Source organism: Malurus melanocephalus, unplaced genomic scaffold (genome assembly GCF_030028575.1).
Source record: "Malurus melanocephalus ecotype Western Australia unplaced genomic scaffold, MMel_1.1 scaffold_61, whole genome shotgun sequence".
NCBI lineage: Eukaryota > Metazoa > Chordata > Aves > Passeriformes > Maluridae > Malurus > Malurus melanocephalus.
The window spans coordinates 2,539,198-2,557,165 of record NW_026623293.1 but is presented as its reverse complement, the minus strand read 5'-3'; the positions used below and the strand labels follow the sequence as shown (position 1 = coordinate 2,557,165).

The following is a 17,968-nucleotide window of genomic DNA, read 5'->3' as shown; positions in this document are numbered from 1 at the left end:
CTCTGGCTGTAGCCTCTTAACTTGCTACTGTAGCCACTCTGTGGGGAAAATGTAAGAAACAACTTAACAGTAACAACTRTCTGGAACATGTTTCATTTATTTCTGTCATTTAGTTATAGTTCTTAAAGTGAGAGATGCACTTATGCCATGTGGTTATACTGTCTACTTGCTGCTGAGGTATCCAGTGTTTAATAACAGTCAATAGAGGTGAATTAATTAGGCTACAAAGGAGAGGTCCACAACTTTCAGCAGGCGATGGGGGACATTGACTGTTGTGTATGATGTGTCCAGTGGTGAATGATCAAGCATGAGGAATTGGATTTCTCTGACTGCTGACATCTTGCATTGAATCTCACAATGTTTCTTTCTTCTGAAGTTTAGAGGTAGAAATGGTAGGCTTCCAGTGGAGTTTTGAAACTAATTTTGCTTATTTGCAGCTTTAGTCAGTTCTGCATGATGTGATTATTAATGTGACTAAAAGAGATCCTTGAACAAGCATTTGAGTCTCTCTCCTTGTTCATGTTTGCAGCTCAAATCCAATCCTAGCAATAATGAGGAGAAAGAAGCCCAGACTCAGCTGACAAAATCTGATGAGCTGCAGCGCCTGCATTCACAAGCATTATCTGCCTACCAGCAAGAGGATTACGAAGCTGCTATTTCTCTTCTTGATGAAATCTTGGCAGTAAGTGTTAAGTCAAAGGGTACTGTGAAAGGAAAGTAAGAACTTCTGTCTGACATSTGTGTGTTTTTGTTTAATATTTTCTTCACTGATGTGAAAACACTTGGGTTTAACTGGTTTAGTTCTGCTGAGTACCGTGGGTCTGTAATGATGGTGGAGAGGGCTGAGCACTAGATGCAGAAGAAATCAAAATAATAGTTTGTATTAAGATATTTCATTGAAACTTCTGTTAGAGATAACATTATTGATTATAATTTCCTATTTTTCTACAATTTGGTATTCCTGGGGAAGCTGGGAAAAAGTTTTTCTGAAATCGTTGAAGTTTTGCCACATACAGGAGTTGCAGGTTTTTTTTCGTCTGGATTTTTCCTTGCATATATGCATACAGTTKTTGTCTTGAGAAAATGAAGTGAAAAAATATATTAAAAAAAAAAAAACCCACAAAATTAAAAATGCATATAGGTAGCTGAATTTTCGGCTTATTTCTTAGGTATCTGTATTTGTTGAATCTTAATTGATATAGGTAGTTTGACAGTGTAAGTGTAAATAACTCAGTCGTGTGGGCATTTTGTGTGTCATATAGAAATGTACCAAAAAACAGTTAACTGCGGTGACTCTGCATGTACAAATTAGTGCTGGTGACTTRAAGTTTCCAACATTGGAGCTTTTAGTGAAGAAAGTGCCACAGTGTGGGAATTGGTTTATGGGGGACAGTGTGGTAAAGGAGGAACGCCTCCTCTCAAGTGACAGTTTCCAAACAACTGATGAGATAGAGAATTACTTCCTTAAACCAGATTTTGGTAGGCACTTCCTTATGAGTAATTATTTTTGCCTTCAAACTTTGTGGAGCTGCATCTTAGCCACAGGCTCCTTTCTAGAGGACAACAGACAGCTTGGTCCTTGCTGTTCATTACCTCTGTTCTTTTGGGAAGATACAATAATTTATGATACTGATGTACTTTCCTGGAGGCTCAACAGACTGTCCTAGTTTAAGCAGTGCCAGTAGATTTAATTCATCTCTCTGCATGAGTTTATTGAATCATTTACAAAATTTTCAGGCCTTTGTTTTTTATTTGGGCAGGTGCATCGCAGCATCCACCAGGAAGCAGAGATGCTAATTTCATGAGCTCTGCATGCAGCTTGAACCTTATGCTATTGCAGTTGGCAAAGTGAAATTAAATGGGATTTTTCTTTTGGGGAGGAAAAGAAGTGAAGTGTTATGGACCAAAATCAAGCTTTAATTTTGATTTCTCAAGGTTTGTGTTTGGGATGCAGAGCTACGGGAACTTCGAGCAGAGTGTTATATAAAGGAAGGGGAACCAAGCAAAGCCATTAGTGACTTGAAAGCTGCTGCCAAATTAAAGAATGACAACACTGAAGCCTTCTATAAAATCAGCAGAATATATTATCAGCTGGGGGACCATGAATTATCTCTCAGGTAATCTTGCTATTTGCTGTAATCATTATAATTGAGACAGAAAATGTATAGGTCACAATAAACTTTGAAATATCTGTTGTGTGGGATCTCAGTAGAGAAGCAACTGTTGTCTAGATCTGATAAAGGGAGTTCCTTTCTAGGAACTAAGAATTGGCATTGAAGACATCCATCTTTAATCTTGGCAAGACCAGCCATCAATGGTTCCAGGCCTCTTGTTTACTTAAACAGACACCAGAGTATCTGTCCATCAGAGCTGCTTACAAGTGCTGTCTTCACTGTATTTCTCCATCCTGGAATGAACTGCTTCTCTAAACTTCCTTTGGTGGAGCCTATTTTTAACCTTAAACCTCTGTTGAATTTTAAGTTTAAGAGGCAAACAAAAAATGTATACATTAAGGTTACAAGCTTTAAGAATAAATAAAAAGTACGGGAGCATCTGAGTATGAAGAACTTGGGGTTCAGTGCTGTTTGCCTTTCATTCCTGCGGACAGTGTCCAGTATTGTGGATGACTTTTTGATAATGCCCTACCCTTTTATTCGTAGTGAGTTAAGTGTAGGGTCTTATTCCCCTATGTCCCTAGTCAGTCTGGCAGGTAACTGCCCTTGCCCAATCCGGGCTGTTCTGTTTGTGCTCTGTGCCTAGCTGCACAAATGATGTAATCATAATTTCAGATGTGCTACCTTCATTTCCAGAATCCTTCCAATATGGTTTCTGCCACTAAATCTCTTCAATAAGGTGAAGAGAAATGAAAAAGCCTGAGTTTCTTTTCTTGGTGGATGGAAACTACATGTGATTATAATTGCAAAAATTCATTTTATAGCTGGCCAAAAGTAAACACAAAAGTAATTGGTTTGCATTAGGCATCCCCTTTCCAGAGGATACTTAAATCTTGTGAGCTCATAGGTCATTTCTGTGATGACTTTTGGTAGCTGCCCATCACTTTGCCCAGTGATTTCAAATATAGGTGATATTTTTGTTATTTGAAAGTATGATTGAGAGCACTGTTGAAGAACAGAATGGAATCAAAATGAAGGGATAAGCCTCTTTCCTTTATTCTTATCTGATACTGTTATTTTTTTGCATCGTGAAAGATCCTGAGAAAGAGTTTCTTGGAGTTGCTGGTTGCATATTCTTGTCCTTTCTTTAGTTTCTTCCTCTTACAGGCCTAATTATTTTCAAATAATACAGTATTTTTGTCTGTGCTTAGGAACAAAATAATCTTCCTGAAACTGACAGTGTGATTGTGCTATGATGAGTTTATGGGATCTAAAACATTTATTCCTTCATATGATTGCATTCTGAAGGCTTTTTGGTTGTTTTTTTTTTTTCAGACTTTTTAGTATTTTAAGAGATATTTGCCCTAATCAGAGTCTGATTTAAACATTCTTCACAGTGAAATGTCAGGCTTAGGCTTGGCTGATTCCATCAGGGAGGTTTGAGTCTTAGCTGAGCTCTATCTGTTTCAAGCAGCACAAAACACACTTCAACATAGAAATTTTGTAATATATCTGAGTTACAATTGATTGTAATTTTCCTATATATTTATCTGATAACTGCTGAATGTAATTTCTTTCCCAGAGTACTTTTTTTCTTCTGCTCTTTAATCAATTATTAATGTAACATTTGATCTTCTGTGTGTTTGGCAATACAAAAGAATTAAAACCAAAACCAGACAAAAATCCATATATGTTTTGGAAGACTCTTGTTGGTCTCACTTTATATTAATTTTCAGATGGAGAGATTATGTAAAGAAGCTAAGTGTTGTACTGGACAGCTTATATATGTTGCATTGTTTCTCTTAAGTGAAATTTTATGATATATAGTGACCTAGTTTTTTTGGTTATTTTTTCTCCCTTCTCCTTACCTCTCTGTGAAAAGTGAGGTCCGGGAGTGTCTGAAACTGGACCAAGACCATAAGCAGTGCTTCTCCCTCTATAAACAAGTAAAGAAACTCAATAAGCAGATTGAGTCAGCAGAAGAATTCATCAGAGAAGGCAGGTAAGTATTTACTGCTATATTAAAAGAAAAAAAAAACAACAAAAACCCTGCTATTGAAGCACAAGCTTACTGATTGAAGAGCATCTGATTAAAGTGATGCTTTTTGCATGTGTCGGTTGAAGTGGATAACTGATCACAGCTCTCAAATTACAATTAAAATAAATATTGACTTGCATAGCAACAATTCTATTCTGATTCCTTTTGATGCCACTGTCTCCCCCTTGCATACTTCTTTCTGCAGTAGGTAGTGAGACTAACATAGGGCTGGGAGTTTTTAGCTTTCATATATTATTATTCAGCACTGATAAGACCACACCTGAGCACTGGGTTCACTAGTATAGGAGAAATGAAGCTACTGAGGAAGTCCAGGGACATTCTACTGAGATGATGGAGGAACTGGAGCATCTCTCTCCTGCAAGGAAGGGCTGGAGTGGCTGAGAGTGTTCACCTGAGGCTTCTCTGCTACAGGGTGATTTCATCAAAGTACTGGAAGGGAGGGTGCCAAGAGGCCAGAGCCAGGCTCTGCTCAGTGGTGTTCTGTGACAGGATCAGGCCAGTGGGTGCAAACTGAAATGGAAAATTCCCTTGGAATATAAAGAAATATTTTTTTACACTGCCTCATTTCCACTGGTGCAGGTTGTCCTGGAAATTAGGGCGTCTCATCACTTCGTAGTTATGCAAAAGGATTTTGGATACAGTCATGGGCAGATTTCTGGAGTTGGCCCTGCATGAGTAGTGGGATTGGACCAGATGATCTCCAAAAGTTCTTTTTGACTACAAGTATTCTGGGACTAAAGGACTGCATCTTAAGACTAAAACCACATAGTAACTGCAGTACCTTGATGACCGAAGTGGTTCTGACTGATGGGCTTGTTTTTTCTTTTATGCACCCTGTTAAATGATAGACTGTGCCTCTGTATTCTTGTAGTTCTTGCTTTACTTCAGTTTTGTGTTCCCAAGCACATGACATTCAGCTGTAAGGACCCCTAGCAAAACACGAGATATTTTCAAGATGTCTTTTTAAATGGTGTACATCAGGAGTATGAATAAGCACAGCTGATGCCTGTTTTATTAAGCCCGCAGTCTGGGCTCTTTTCACTTATTTAATCTGGTTTCAGGGAGTCTGAGAACTTTCATTTCTTTAGCTTGTAGCAACCCACGGGTTCAATCTCACTCCTCCATTTTTAGGTAAATGTTCTTATCGGTCTCTTGCTCAAACCATGTAACTTAGCATGTTTGAGACAATCACCGCAAAATTACACTTTACTGTGTGACTTTAAAAGAAGAAGAGGAGAAAATACTTTTTTAAAGCTGGCACAAGGAGCTTTTTTGTACCTCTGCGAATAGGTACCTTTTGTACTGTGCAGACAGTGCCGTGCTCACAGCAAGACTTCAAACCAAGTCCATCTCAGGTATCAGAGGGGGATATGCTCATTTTGAAGTGCAGAGTGTCATGTTGGACGGAGGCAAATCTGGAGACCTTTGGCTGTGCAGGGTGAGGTATGGCAGTTATTACCTTCTGCAGAAGCCTGACAGACCTAGTGCCTGCTCTTTGGTCTCACAGCACAGAAAAGGGAATGGGGATGTAATTCTTCAAGTGCTTGCAAATTTTATACATACTGTTGTTTCACACCCTGCCTTTAAGGCTATTAAGGTCCTTTGCTAGAAGAATGGGAAGATCTGTAAATTTTAAGAATTTTATAAATAAATCACAACATCCTTAGATAGTGATTACATTTCATGTTATGCTTTATGATTTAAACAGGTATGAAGATGCTATCAATAAATACGATAGTGTAATGAAAACTGAGCCAGAAGTTCCAGTTTATGCTACTCGTGCCAAAGAAAGGATCTGTCACTGCTTATCAAAGGTAATTCTGCTTATCTCCCTCTTTAAATGTGTTTAAGACAAACACAAAACAAACCCCCCACAACTACCTGAATTTTGTTTTTCTTTTTCATGTCTAGAATCAGCAGGCTACAGAAGCCATCAAACTTTGTACAGAAGTTCTGCAGCTGGAACCAGCCAATGTGAATGCCCTGAAAGACAGAGCAGAAGCTTATTTGCTGGAAGACATGTATGAAGAAGGTACAGTTGTATGTTATTGGGATACACTTTATTGTGGACATTTAAAATGTATTCAGCATTTCAAAGCCCTTTTTTTAACATGCACTTTGATTCTAATTCTACACTGTGTTTTCCTTAATTAGCACTGGTAGTTGCAGATTTACAAAAATACTTGGTAATTTTGCCTTGATTAGTGTAAGTGGAATGTACTTGTTTTATCTACAGCAGAGTTGTCTTTACAACGGTGGACTGTGTTCAGGATGTTTTATGAGGCTGTACAGTTTACTCAACTCAGACACGTTTTATATAATCAGCAATGTCAGAAAATTGCATTTAGAGGTAAAAGTTATTTAAGTTAGGGTGATGTAAATCCATTTTAGGAGCTCCATTTTCATGTCTTGAGATGGCAGCATGAAACAATGCTGTTCCATTCCCTAGCATGTGTTGAGGGCAGAGGAAGTTAACAGCCATTGCTTCTCGTCCATGGATCTCAGTAGTGTTGCTCAGAGAATAAACTGATTCTATTCCTGAGGTTGCGTTTTCTATCTAGAGTCTCTGTACAATGCATCCTATTACATGAAGTGATAGAAATGACCTTTACGATTATCAAATCCAACCATTAACCCAGCACTGCCAAGTCCACCACTAAACCATGTCCCCAAGTGCCACATCTACATCACTTTTAAATACTTCCGTGAAGGGTGACTCACCTCTTGGAGGAAAGAAAAGTTTTGTAACAAGCTTCTGCACAAATGCAGAGAGCCAATCTGGTCTTGTGCTGGAGGAAATGCCTCCCTGTTATGGGATATAAGGAAACAGAGAGAACATACCTGGGAACCGGGAGAGTTTATTTCCCGGTGTCTGCTGGGCTTGGCCTAGACTGGTTCCAAGTGAAGAGTCATGCTAGAGCAGAACTGTGCTTCTCCAGGTTCTGTAGCATCTCCTGTGCCTTCCTGCTGCCCTTGACAGTAGTGAGGTGGTTGTGGTTATACTCTGCCTTCCAGCAGAGCCTCCATCAGCAGCATTACAGCCCATTAATGTTCATCTGCCTGAAGATGTCTTCATTTATCCTTCAGCTTTAACTGCACTGAAATGAGGGCTGATTTCTCTTAGCTACAGAGGACACTAGAGCGATTAAAATTGCAGTCTTATATTTAAAAGGGCAAACTGATTCTCATTTTTCCCTCAAAAAATTTTCTAGCTGGAGGCACCTATTTTCCTTCTAGAGATAGGAAATTTCAAAGTACTTGTAGTTCAGAACTTTGAAGGTGATTATTGTTAAGTGTTCAATATGTGGTTCAGTATCCGTAGCTGAGTTCATCAAATGGTTTTAATTACTTCATAATCAGATGGGATCCAGGGTTTGTCTACAGAGACAGATGTTTAATGACTCCATTTCTGGCATACCTCATGAGTGCAGGAGTCTGTCTAGAGCACAGGTTTTGTCAAAGAAGGAAAAGAACTACCTTTCTGTTTCAAAATTGGTCAAAACATACTAATTTATTTCTTTTTTCTTTTCTTCCCTCTCCACCCTACTACTGTAGAGGTTTCAGTAAGAGTGAAAACTGAGTCTATTATTTCTCGTAACAGTCTTTGCATGGATGTAGGTTGTCTACAGTTACTTGTGTTTGATGAGAAATTGGCCATCATTCCCCATGCAGAATTAATCTCTGTCTCCGTTTTGATAATGCAGGCGAGATACTGAGATACCAAAGCCAGCAAAGTTGTTTAGCAGTATAATGTGATTACCTTCTGAGAGATTATGGATACTCTTGCATTGAAATAATGAGAGTTAGATTTGACTGAAGTATTTAAATTGAAAGTGACTCGGGGAAGTAGTTGTTTCTCTCATGTAGTGGAGCAGGATGAAAGGAAGCTTTCTGAAATAGCTGGCTGAAATGAAGCAGCAGTGGCTCTTCTGTTTGTGAGGTACTCCTGCTTTTAGAAATAGTGACTCAAAAGAGTTAATATCTCACTAGACATACTAGAAATTAATAATAAGTCTCCTGGTTTCCTAGCAAACTTTCTGTGGTCAGGAAGCTGCCATCTCACTCCACCTGCTTCCAACTCCCCATCACCCCTCAGGTGGAGAGAACAGTTAGCTCTCTGAAAGAACAAAATCTGGGAAAGTACCATCAAAATTAACAAGAGAAAGTACAATGTGTACTTGCTGAGTGTGCTGGATGCATTCCCTCTGCAGTGTGCTGCACTGAAACACCTTCCCCTGTGTTAATGCTTGCAGACCYTAAATAAGGAMGTTCTGGCGATAYTGGCATGGCAAGTAGTTGAGCCCCRAGCAGGTTTCCCACACTGGGGGTGTAGGTGATGTAGTGCTCAGTGAGGCTGAGCAGTCTGACCTGTGTTTGGCAAGACGTTCTGGTGGCACCTCTTAGTATTACCTGAAGCAGATTAGGTTCACTGGTGCTTAAAACTAATGGAACAATAAAGCAGCATAATGAAATCCCTGCATTTTCACTACTGTTACTAGTTTTATCAGTGTATGTTTGGCACATGTATTAGTGCACACTCCCGTTTTGGTTTTTTTTTTTTTTTAAATAACTGGACAAATTATTAAAAATACCAGCAAAAACGAAAATGCTTTGTTCAAGCAACAGAAGTTAGTGTCCTGTGATATGAAAAATAATAGAAGTTTTGTTTGGTTTGTAGTAACCTAGGAAATTGTTGAGACTCTGGCAATGCTTTTTGGTATATGTTTTTTTTGTCAGTAACGGAAACAAGATTGCAGTGCTATCAGATGTCTGGGTAATACAAATTCATTAGCTCTTCCTGCTGTCTTGCTCAGAAACAGTGAAAAACAAATGTAACACCTGCTGAGAAATAGCATCTGCTTGGAAATAATCTGATGCAAGTACTTTGTCTAACTTGAGAAACCTAAGAGACTTGGGTCTGCGAATGAGACCTTGAGGATTATAACAGTGAAGGAAGAGCAGTTTCATTAAAGAACTTCAACTTGCTTCCTTTGATAAATTTTGATATTAAAGAATATATAAACTTGGCATCTTAAGCACTTGCAATAATAATAGAATTTACTTAAAGAAGTGTAGACCTCAAATTTCTTAACAATTTCTTCTCTTGCTTTCATTCCTGAGAAATGCAACTCTTGAAATAAAAGTGAGAAACATGCCTGTGGGAAAAAATGTAAATGCATATTATGCATGCAAAGGTGTAAAAAAGCCGTTATTTGCCTTTAGCTAACAGTATGAACTTAGTGGTAGTCTGAAATCTGTCTTTATAGTCATTAAAGAGGAAGAGACTTTGTGTTGATTGAATGCAGACTGGGGAAGAAGAATGGATATTTAAAGGCTGGAAAATCCACCCTTCAGTTGAACAACAATGTGGGACTGATGTGCAGTGGGCGTCTCAAGTACCAGTTGCTCAGTCTTTCTTCATGGTTTCTGTTTCCTCCTCCCACTCCTAGATGCTCATTATGTTCATCCTTTTGACTGTAGTAACATCTAGAGAATGCTGTGACCCACATTGGTGACCTCCCTTCTCTTTCATTTCCCACAAGTGTGATGATGAAAGATAATTATCCTATTTATATGTGAAAGTGAATTTCCTCTATTTCAAAGTCTTCTAATTTAGGAAAAAGTGCCCAAACATAGTAGCAAGTCGAAACTAAAGTTTTGCTGTGTATATGAGGTAATAACAAAGCTTCAGTTTTGTTGAGTTGGTTGAGTTCTTTAAACAGAAGTTTGTAGAGTTGAGTAACCTTTTTACATTGACTTTTTTAATAAAAGCTATTAAAGACTATGAGACTGCTCAAGCCAACAGTGAAAATGACCAGCAGATTCGGGAAGGGCTGGAACGTGCCCAGAGAATGCTGAAGCAATCGCAGAAGAGGGATTACTATAAAATCCTGGGAGTAAAAAGGTGAGATTAATTCCAGAGAAGATGATATGAAAGTTGGTTATTTAAACCAGTACTTCTAGGGCTGATCACTTGAATTTGTTCTGCTGAGTGTTAATTTTTCTTCTGTTTCTTGCCATCTTCACTCTTCTGCTATACTAATTTTTAGTGTTTAGCTTGTAAAATAGCATTTGTTTACAATTCCTTTAGAGAGAATGGAAAAACAACAGTAGAAAGAGAGTAAATAAATTCTTTGGGGAAAAGGTTCTTAGTATACATGAGCCTAAGTCATGTGAATGAGCTGAGGAAGAAATGCAGACTAGCAAGAATTACTGAAAGTAACAAATTGTGCCAGGTAGTGTGATAGATTGTAGGAGTCTGGAAAGACTGAAAGGTATCAAAAATCCTTCTGCTATTAATCTTGAGAAACCAACAACTTCCCTTGCTAATGAGGCACAAAGCTCTCAACTAGTATTAGTTGTCCTTCCATTTGTGAACTAATTCAATCTCTGTTCTTTGTTATTCACCTCATTGTAAATTCTTCAGACTAGAAACTATTCTGCAAAGTCACTGGCAGTAGCATCTTTCCAAGGGAAAACAGGTGGTGAAGGAGAGAGTGAGGAACTTTTGTTTCAAGTTGCACTTTGCCTCCTTTGTTTTGTGTAAGAAGTCTTCAGTGCTACTGCCAGGAGGTTAACAGCACCTCATAACTTTCCTGATACCCTTAATTAGGTGTTTAAAATAAACTTCATTAGTGTGGCATACAGTTAGGAAATAAAATTGTCTATAATTTTATCCATCCAGAAATGCTCGAAAGCAAGAAATCATAAAAGCTTACAGAAAGCTGGCATCCCAGTGGCACCCTGATAACTTCCAGAGTGAGGAAGAAAAGAAGAAAGCAGAGAAAAAATTTATTGATATTGCAGCTGCTAAAGAAGTCCTCACTGACCCAGGTAATGATGCAGTGGCTTCATTTTTTTAGGTTTTTTTTTTTTTTTTTTATATCAAGGTCAAAACACAGGTGTAAGTCATAATAAGCATTAAAGCTTCCCTTTTTCCCTATGTGTCCTTACTCATCTTGAGAAAGTAGTGCACTGATACTTGTATCCAATCTATTGCATGCATGAAGTCAGATGTAAATCTGAAATTACTGTCTTTCAGTGACTTTTGTTAAAAGTCAAAAATAATATTTATTTATAAAATAAATATTGTTATTTATAAAATAACAACTGATGTATTACAGGGAAACCCTGTTATTACTGTGGTATGATTCCACCTTGGTTTTGTTTTCTCCAGAAATGAGGCGAAAGTTTGATGCAGGAGAGGACCCACTGGATGCAGAGAGCCAGCAGGGTGGCAACAACCCTTTCCACAGGAGCTGGAACACGTGGCAAGGATTCAACCCTTTTGGTTCTGGAGGAGGACCATTTACATTCAAATTCCACTTCAGTTAGAGCCAAGACTGTTTCTGGTGGCTGCTGCTGTTTTTTACTTAATTCATTGAAAAATAAAAGTCTCTCAGTTCAAGACCCAAAATCTTAATTTCTATAATGTTGTCCTTAACCCAAGTCTTACTGCACTAGAAGAAAGTTCCTCCTTTTTTTCATTGGGTTTGCTTTGTGATGAGCGTGACAAGCTCACACTGATAGGGGTTGTGCTACCTATGTATTTGCTGTGGATATGCAGGACATGTTTATTCATATGGATGRAAGAAACAGTAAGATGCTACTTAGGACAACACTTAAATTTACAACTCAAGTATATGCTTAGGGATAAAAATGCATGTAAATATTTTTCTGGATTGGGGCGTAATAAACATGGCAAGAATAGTTACAGTAGTCTCAACGTTAACAAACTGTTGGTTGTACTCAGCAGAATGATCCATCTCCCAGTATTTTTGAGAGAAAATGAAGTGACCACCTGCTGGATTGGTTTTGGCAGTGCCATAGGTGGGGAAGAGGCTGCATGCTGAACCAGTCCCAACAATTGCTCTGGAAAAAGAGTGCTCGGGAATAATTGTATCTGAAATATCTGCTCACTTTGTTGTTCACTAACCTGAAATTAATTGGGGTGATTTCCTTGGTGCAATTGTCAGCAGTGAGGTGGGGGGGTGGGGGGAAAGACTTGTTTTTCAAAATGCTTCTTTTCTGACTGTGATTTGGGCTTTTTTGTTTAGGTATGATTTTTGAGTAGTTTGCACTTTAACAAAATACCTGCTTGAGATTTGAGCAGAAGATTTGATGTGACATTTCCCTGACTCTGCAGCAATTTGTTAGTTCTGTACATAGACACTGAACTGAGACAGGTTGTGAGGTGAGTCTACTACAGGAATGYGATATTAACTCCAGCCTTACCCTGTAATACAACTTCATTTCTGCTGGGTGATGCAACAGGGAGTTAATACTACATGAAATTGTAGTAATTTTATATTTCGTGTAACAGCCACGGTACTGCAGAGACAGCTCTGTGCAGAAAGAGGGACTCACTTCCTACTAGCCAAAAGTCTGTTTTTTGTTTTTTTTCTATATGCACGTACTTAAAATGGGTTTGGTGTAGTTGGTGGAACTGTGTGAATGTGGTGTGTGGTGTTACCAGGGATGTGGCTGGCASGAGTGAAGGAATCTTCTCATTCTGTGACTGCATCTGTCATAATTACTGATGAGTTTCATCAGCAGCCATTTTCTTGGAACACAAGAATTACAGTTCATCAGTGTTCTCTTAATTGGATTTTAACTGGAAAATAATAATCAGTTGATAGGAATCTTCTGTCACTTCAACTTGTGCCATTTGAAAACCTAAGCAGCCTCAGTAAAACAAATGAAATTAGTAAATAAGGCCTTCAGTCTCAAAGGGGGGTTTTTAGTATTGTAGAAGCTGCGGTTGAAACAAATACCTTGGCTCCTGCCTCAAGTACTTCACCACCATAATTGCRAGGCCCTCTGGCTTTGTAAAATGTTTTTCAACAGTAATTTAAAGGTCAGTGTTCACAAATTTATCTTCAAACTGAGGAGCATGTGTGGTGATTTCTAACAGCTTATGGTACAAAACCACCCCAGCAGCCTGTTAAATACCAGTGTTGGATGTTCCCCAAGTTGAATGACTTTCCACAAGTTCAGCTTGTGCTTTTGACCTGTTGGAAACATTTTTGCTTCAACTGTTGGAGGTGTTCAGGGCTCTTCTGAATGCTGAGGCTGGCATGACTCTCAAGGGCTGCGTGTCAGACACAGGAACTCTGCCCACTGAAGAACCTGAACCCCGTGGGCTTGGCCTCYGTGCCCCTGCTTCTTGCTGGTGGGCAGGTGGCTGWGGGTGGGTGGCTGTCCTGTGTCCTCCTGCGGCTCTTGTCAGCCTTGTGCCTCTGAGGGCTGAGCTGGGCCCCGTGGTGCTGGCTCCCGGGTTCTGTGTGTGTGTGTGAGCCATTGGAACACTTCTTTGTATTGCCTTGATCACTCCAGCAGGGGCATTTTGAATGAGTGTTGCATGACCAGTGTGTCCAGTTTTGTACATACAGGAGTGGCTGCGAAGTCCCAGTAAAGGCCACAGCTGTGMTTCTGTGCCAGGGGGCTGCTTGGAATGAATCTTCTTTCAAAGGACTGCCCTTGTTCAGCTTTAAAAGCTTGAGCTGAGAGAATTTTCCTGGGGTTTAWTTTTTTTTCTAGAGAAGGAGTAAGACATTCCCTCATGAGTAAATACTTCACACAAGGCACTGATGTGGGAGCAGTGTGGGTTTGTTTCTTGGAGGCAGTAGGACAGTTCTGCTGTAGGCCGGTAACATTCAGGAACAAAAAAGTACCATGTGCATTTTGAAAATGAATAGAAAAGGGAAAACTACATTTTACGAACAAAAAGGCTTGAATGTAGTGATTAGAAGAAAGAAGATGATTAATGCATGATTGCTGTTCATAGATTCCCTTTGTAGAAGACAGGTTCTTGGAAACAATAGCARAAAGCGACAGTGGAGAACAAGGCTTTCCTAGTACTGAGCAGCTGCCTTTTACAAGAAGTATTCCCACCCTAATAGTGTTTTGAAGGGTGTTGAGGTATTCCGGAAACACAGGCAGACAAARTTGTGTTAGAAAGAAACCATTTCTATTGCAAGGCTCTCCAGCTACAGTGCTGCATTTCCTGATGTGGTTCTGGAAAATGAAGCGCTGGTACCACGCTGAGTGTTAATGGTGCAGGCGACAYGCAAGGAAGCTGAACTCGCCTTTTTATTTATTCGTGGGTGTCTGTAGTGCAATAACGTTCAGGAACTGAACATTGAAGTAAATGTCTCGGTMGTTTGTCAACCCTGAGATGTGCATGAAGCATCATTACCATAATTGGCCTGTGTGTAGATGCAAACTTTCTCTGTGGAATTCTTTCAGTTTTAATAAACTAGTTTCCAACTTGCTTTAAAATGACAGTGGGGGGGAACATATTTTTTCTTGGTACAGGCTTAATACTGATGTATTATCARTCAGTATTAAAAGAAATTAAAAGTGAATTACAGACTGAAGAACTCAAACTTGTGACATATACAGAAAATGTGTCAGCTTAAACCTTAAAAAACCAGAACCTTAAAGCTTGTTATTTTTTCAGTTTTCAGACCAGTGTTTGGAACAAGAATTATTCTTCTGTTTAGRGCTGTGATTTATAGGAGCTTTGCTGGAAACTAGCCAGGATAGCATAGCAGGTTAGTTGTATTTAAAAGTGCCTTATTGTAAGGTATTGTTTGCTCTGTAATACACACTTTTATCCATTAAGCTATAACAAAATAAATGGGAGAATAATTTTTTTTTTGCCCTCAGCAAATCACTAAGTAGCAGTTTCATGTTTTAAGAAGGATAAGTAAAGCTAGCCAGAGATTTATCAAATGTTTCAAATTATAAAATGTCTTTATATGGAATCATAAATCTAAAACACAAGAACTGTTTTTTCTAGAACTGTGGGAATTATTTTATGGTATTTTTCACAATAAAGATATTTATGACAACAAGAAAGCACTGCTGTGTATTTGTCTTCCCTTCTTTCTTCACCCTGCTTTCCAGGTTTGAAGTTAGAGCTGTGCATTTCTGCAGGCAGGGGAGGAGGAAGCAGCCACATTCTGTGTGAAAGAGAACCTCAAATACRTAGGAGTCAACTACAGCAATTGTAGAAGCCCTCTGGAATGCTGATTTCACAATGAGAACAACTGCCCTTGGAATATCCCCACGGAAATGGTGCATTCTCCAATGCTGGACACTAGGATTTGCCTGACAGGGTGCTGGGTGATCTTGTTTGGACCATACTTTTGGCAGCGAAGGCTGGACTGGGTGATCTTTGATGTCCCTTCCAATTTGGTATCTATGATTCCATGAAGTCTCAGTCTGAAKGCAAGTACTTGATTCAGGGAACAGGCTAAAAGGAACCTTACTGAGAAATRTTTTTAATACAAAAGCTCTGGCTCATCAATAATACTGCACTAATGCCTGGTTGTTCATTTTCTGTTAARAGCTGATATGAAGATCAAGACATCAAAAAGACACTGTAATAGAAATACAAATTGTAAAAACCCTTCATTTGAACAGTTTAGATATTCCTTATTTACTGAATTGTACCATGTTTYGGCAACACTCTAAACTAGGATGCGTTTCCTTCCTTTTCACAGGGCAGAACACACAGATTGGAAACAATAAATATCCTTTTTCTGCACCTCTACACTTCACCCTACAACAGATGCCCATTTTGAACATTGCTATTGCTTCCCTGCAAAACCACTTTCTGTAGATTAAAGACATTTAAGGACTTGATGCCATTTTTTTTTTTTTGCTTTGGATCTATTACCCAAGTCGGGAATGGTTATTGTGTAATACAGAAAGGGAGAACAGAAAATAATATTTTTTTCTTCAGTGGTACTTTTTAATATTTTGTACAACATATACAATCCAGARATTAAATATTAAAACTATAGATACGCTAATGACTCAAAGTGCTGCTTTAAAGAGATTTTTTAGAAGTCCCACAATATATTTGTGGGACCTTTCTTATTTTATACACCACTGTATATCTCAAAAAAGAGCTTTCTTTGAAAGTAGCATTATGCAGGAAAAAAATACTGTAGAACATTTTGTACATATAAAACACCGTAGAAAAATGCATAAAACCTTTTACATCTTCAAAATATCTCCAGCAAATTACRTGTCTAAAAATTATATTCTAATCATTTAAGTAATCTCAAGGAAATAAATAGTATTTAAAGAGCTATTTCTTTTTTTAAAACCAGCAGAGGTAATCCCAATTAAAAAAAGAACAGGAAGCTACAGGGAAAATGAAATCAGTGCATGAATTACCCACTTTTTATACTGCATAACATTCTCACACACACAACCATAATCAAAGAGAACTAAGGTTTCTTAAAGAACCTTTAACTTCTGTCTTAAAGCAATTTTTTCAATGTATGCTTCAAGCATGAAATACCAAGTCAGAGTGATGTGAAATGCTGCTGCAAAGTCAGGCAGCAGGATGGAAGTAYAAGCTTAGAAAGGTATTTTGGAAAGAAAATAATGCAGTTGAATAATGGTTTGGAGGTGTTTGTCCTCTGMTATGGAGACTCGGTTATTTCCTTGTTATGCAAGGAATTTACAGTATTGTTGCATATGCATCTGCTAAGTCTGTTATGTTCAAATATGTTTGAATTGCTGCATGATATCCTGAAGTAATTAAGAGAACAAGCATAACAAAACAGKTCCTGCACTGAAATGGGACAGACATAAAGAGAACTGACATTAGGGTTTATTGACTTTTGCYATTGGGTTACACAGGAAATACTCCATTGGATACTTCACACAAAGGAAGTTCCCCAACAGACATTTTAAAATCTGTATGTGACATGTTAAAACTGTTCAAAACACATAAAGCTAAATCAACAAAAAATATAAAAAGTTGTAAAAATATCTCCATGTCTCATATTGCATAGTAATAGGACTTGAAAAATATGAGCAATGTGTGATTTTAAATACTTGCTCTTACCAACACCTGAGGACAACGACAGTGGATACAGAATAGGCTTAATTTCTCTTACTGTTTATTCAGTAATTTGCTGCTATGGAAATAATGTGCAACACATTTTTTATTCACCCACTTACTGCAAATTACCTGTTTTTTTATAATTTCAAGCATTTAAACTGGAAGGACTGGATTAAGTTGTTCTTGTAAGAATGTGTGGTCTTATCCAATCCCATTTTGAAACCAGCACAGCCTGAACAGTAGGGTATGTATCTAAGGCACTAGATTTCAGTTTGAGACATAAATTCCCCCTTTCAAATATGTGTATTTCAAGAACTTTTCAATCTTTGTGGGATCAAAATGTCCATATCCCATTAAGGCAACGGTTTTCTGAGTACTGGTTTAGAAAATTACAGGAGACACCACCACCACTGATAGTCAAAAAATACTTATTTTATTCTTTTATTTTTAGTTATAAACAGGATGATGATTATCAAAACTGAGTCGAAGCAGCTTTCAGGTATTGACCTTCTGATGCAATGTAYGGTGTTTGGAAAATCACCTCAACCAAAACCATAATGGAATTTTATCACACATTATTTGAGTGGCCAAAAGGAGTAGTTTTTAGAATTTGTAAGAGTGCAGCAATTCTGCATAAWAAAGGAGAAGTGTCATTCCTTGCTTTGGCTTCCACGTGGACTTTTCTTTGTGTGGTCTAAATTGCACACGTTATTTTTTAATAAATTCTTTCTTGTGACCACGGCACTTCTCTAGGGACAAAACTGTGAACATATAAACAAAATTCTTGATATTTAAATACATTAGCCTAATACATGTAATATGCACAAAACAATTTTCATGTACATATTTAATGTGTGTGTTCAGCCCCAGACTGACAGCGTATCTTTCTCCATATTCTAAAATCCTCTGGGCAAACTTTTTTTGAAG

General features: G+C 38.2%; 1 protein-coding gene across 1 annotated transcript in view; it reads left to right on the top strand.

Annotated features, from left to right (window-relative positions):
* The window catches only part of DNAJC3 (DnaJ heat shock protein family (Hsp40) member C3), a 29,064-nt gene extending 15,199 nt beyond the window's left edge, over positions 1-13,865 (top strand). Inside the window, exons 5-12 of the mRNA XM_057366216.1 lie at positions 530-682; positions 1,936-2,117; positions 3,997-4,116; positions 5,882-5,987; positions 6,085-6,205; positions 9,946-10,078; positions 10,859-11,007; positions 11,351-13,865. Coding sequence (XP_057222199.1) covers positions 530-682; positions 1,936-2,117; positions 3,997-4,116; positions 5,882-5,987; positions 6,085-6,205; positions 9,946-10,078; positions 10,859-11,007; positions 11,351-11,508 — 1,122 coding nt within the window. The 3' untranslated portion in view covers positions 11,509-13,865. The remainder of the gene's footprint in view (positions 1-529; positions 683-1,935; positions 2,118-3,996; positions 4,117-5,881; positions 5,988-6,084; positions 6,206-9,945; positions 10,079-10,858; positions 11,008-11,350) is intronic.
* Positions 13,866-17,968: the final 4,103 nt, after the last annotated feature.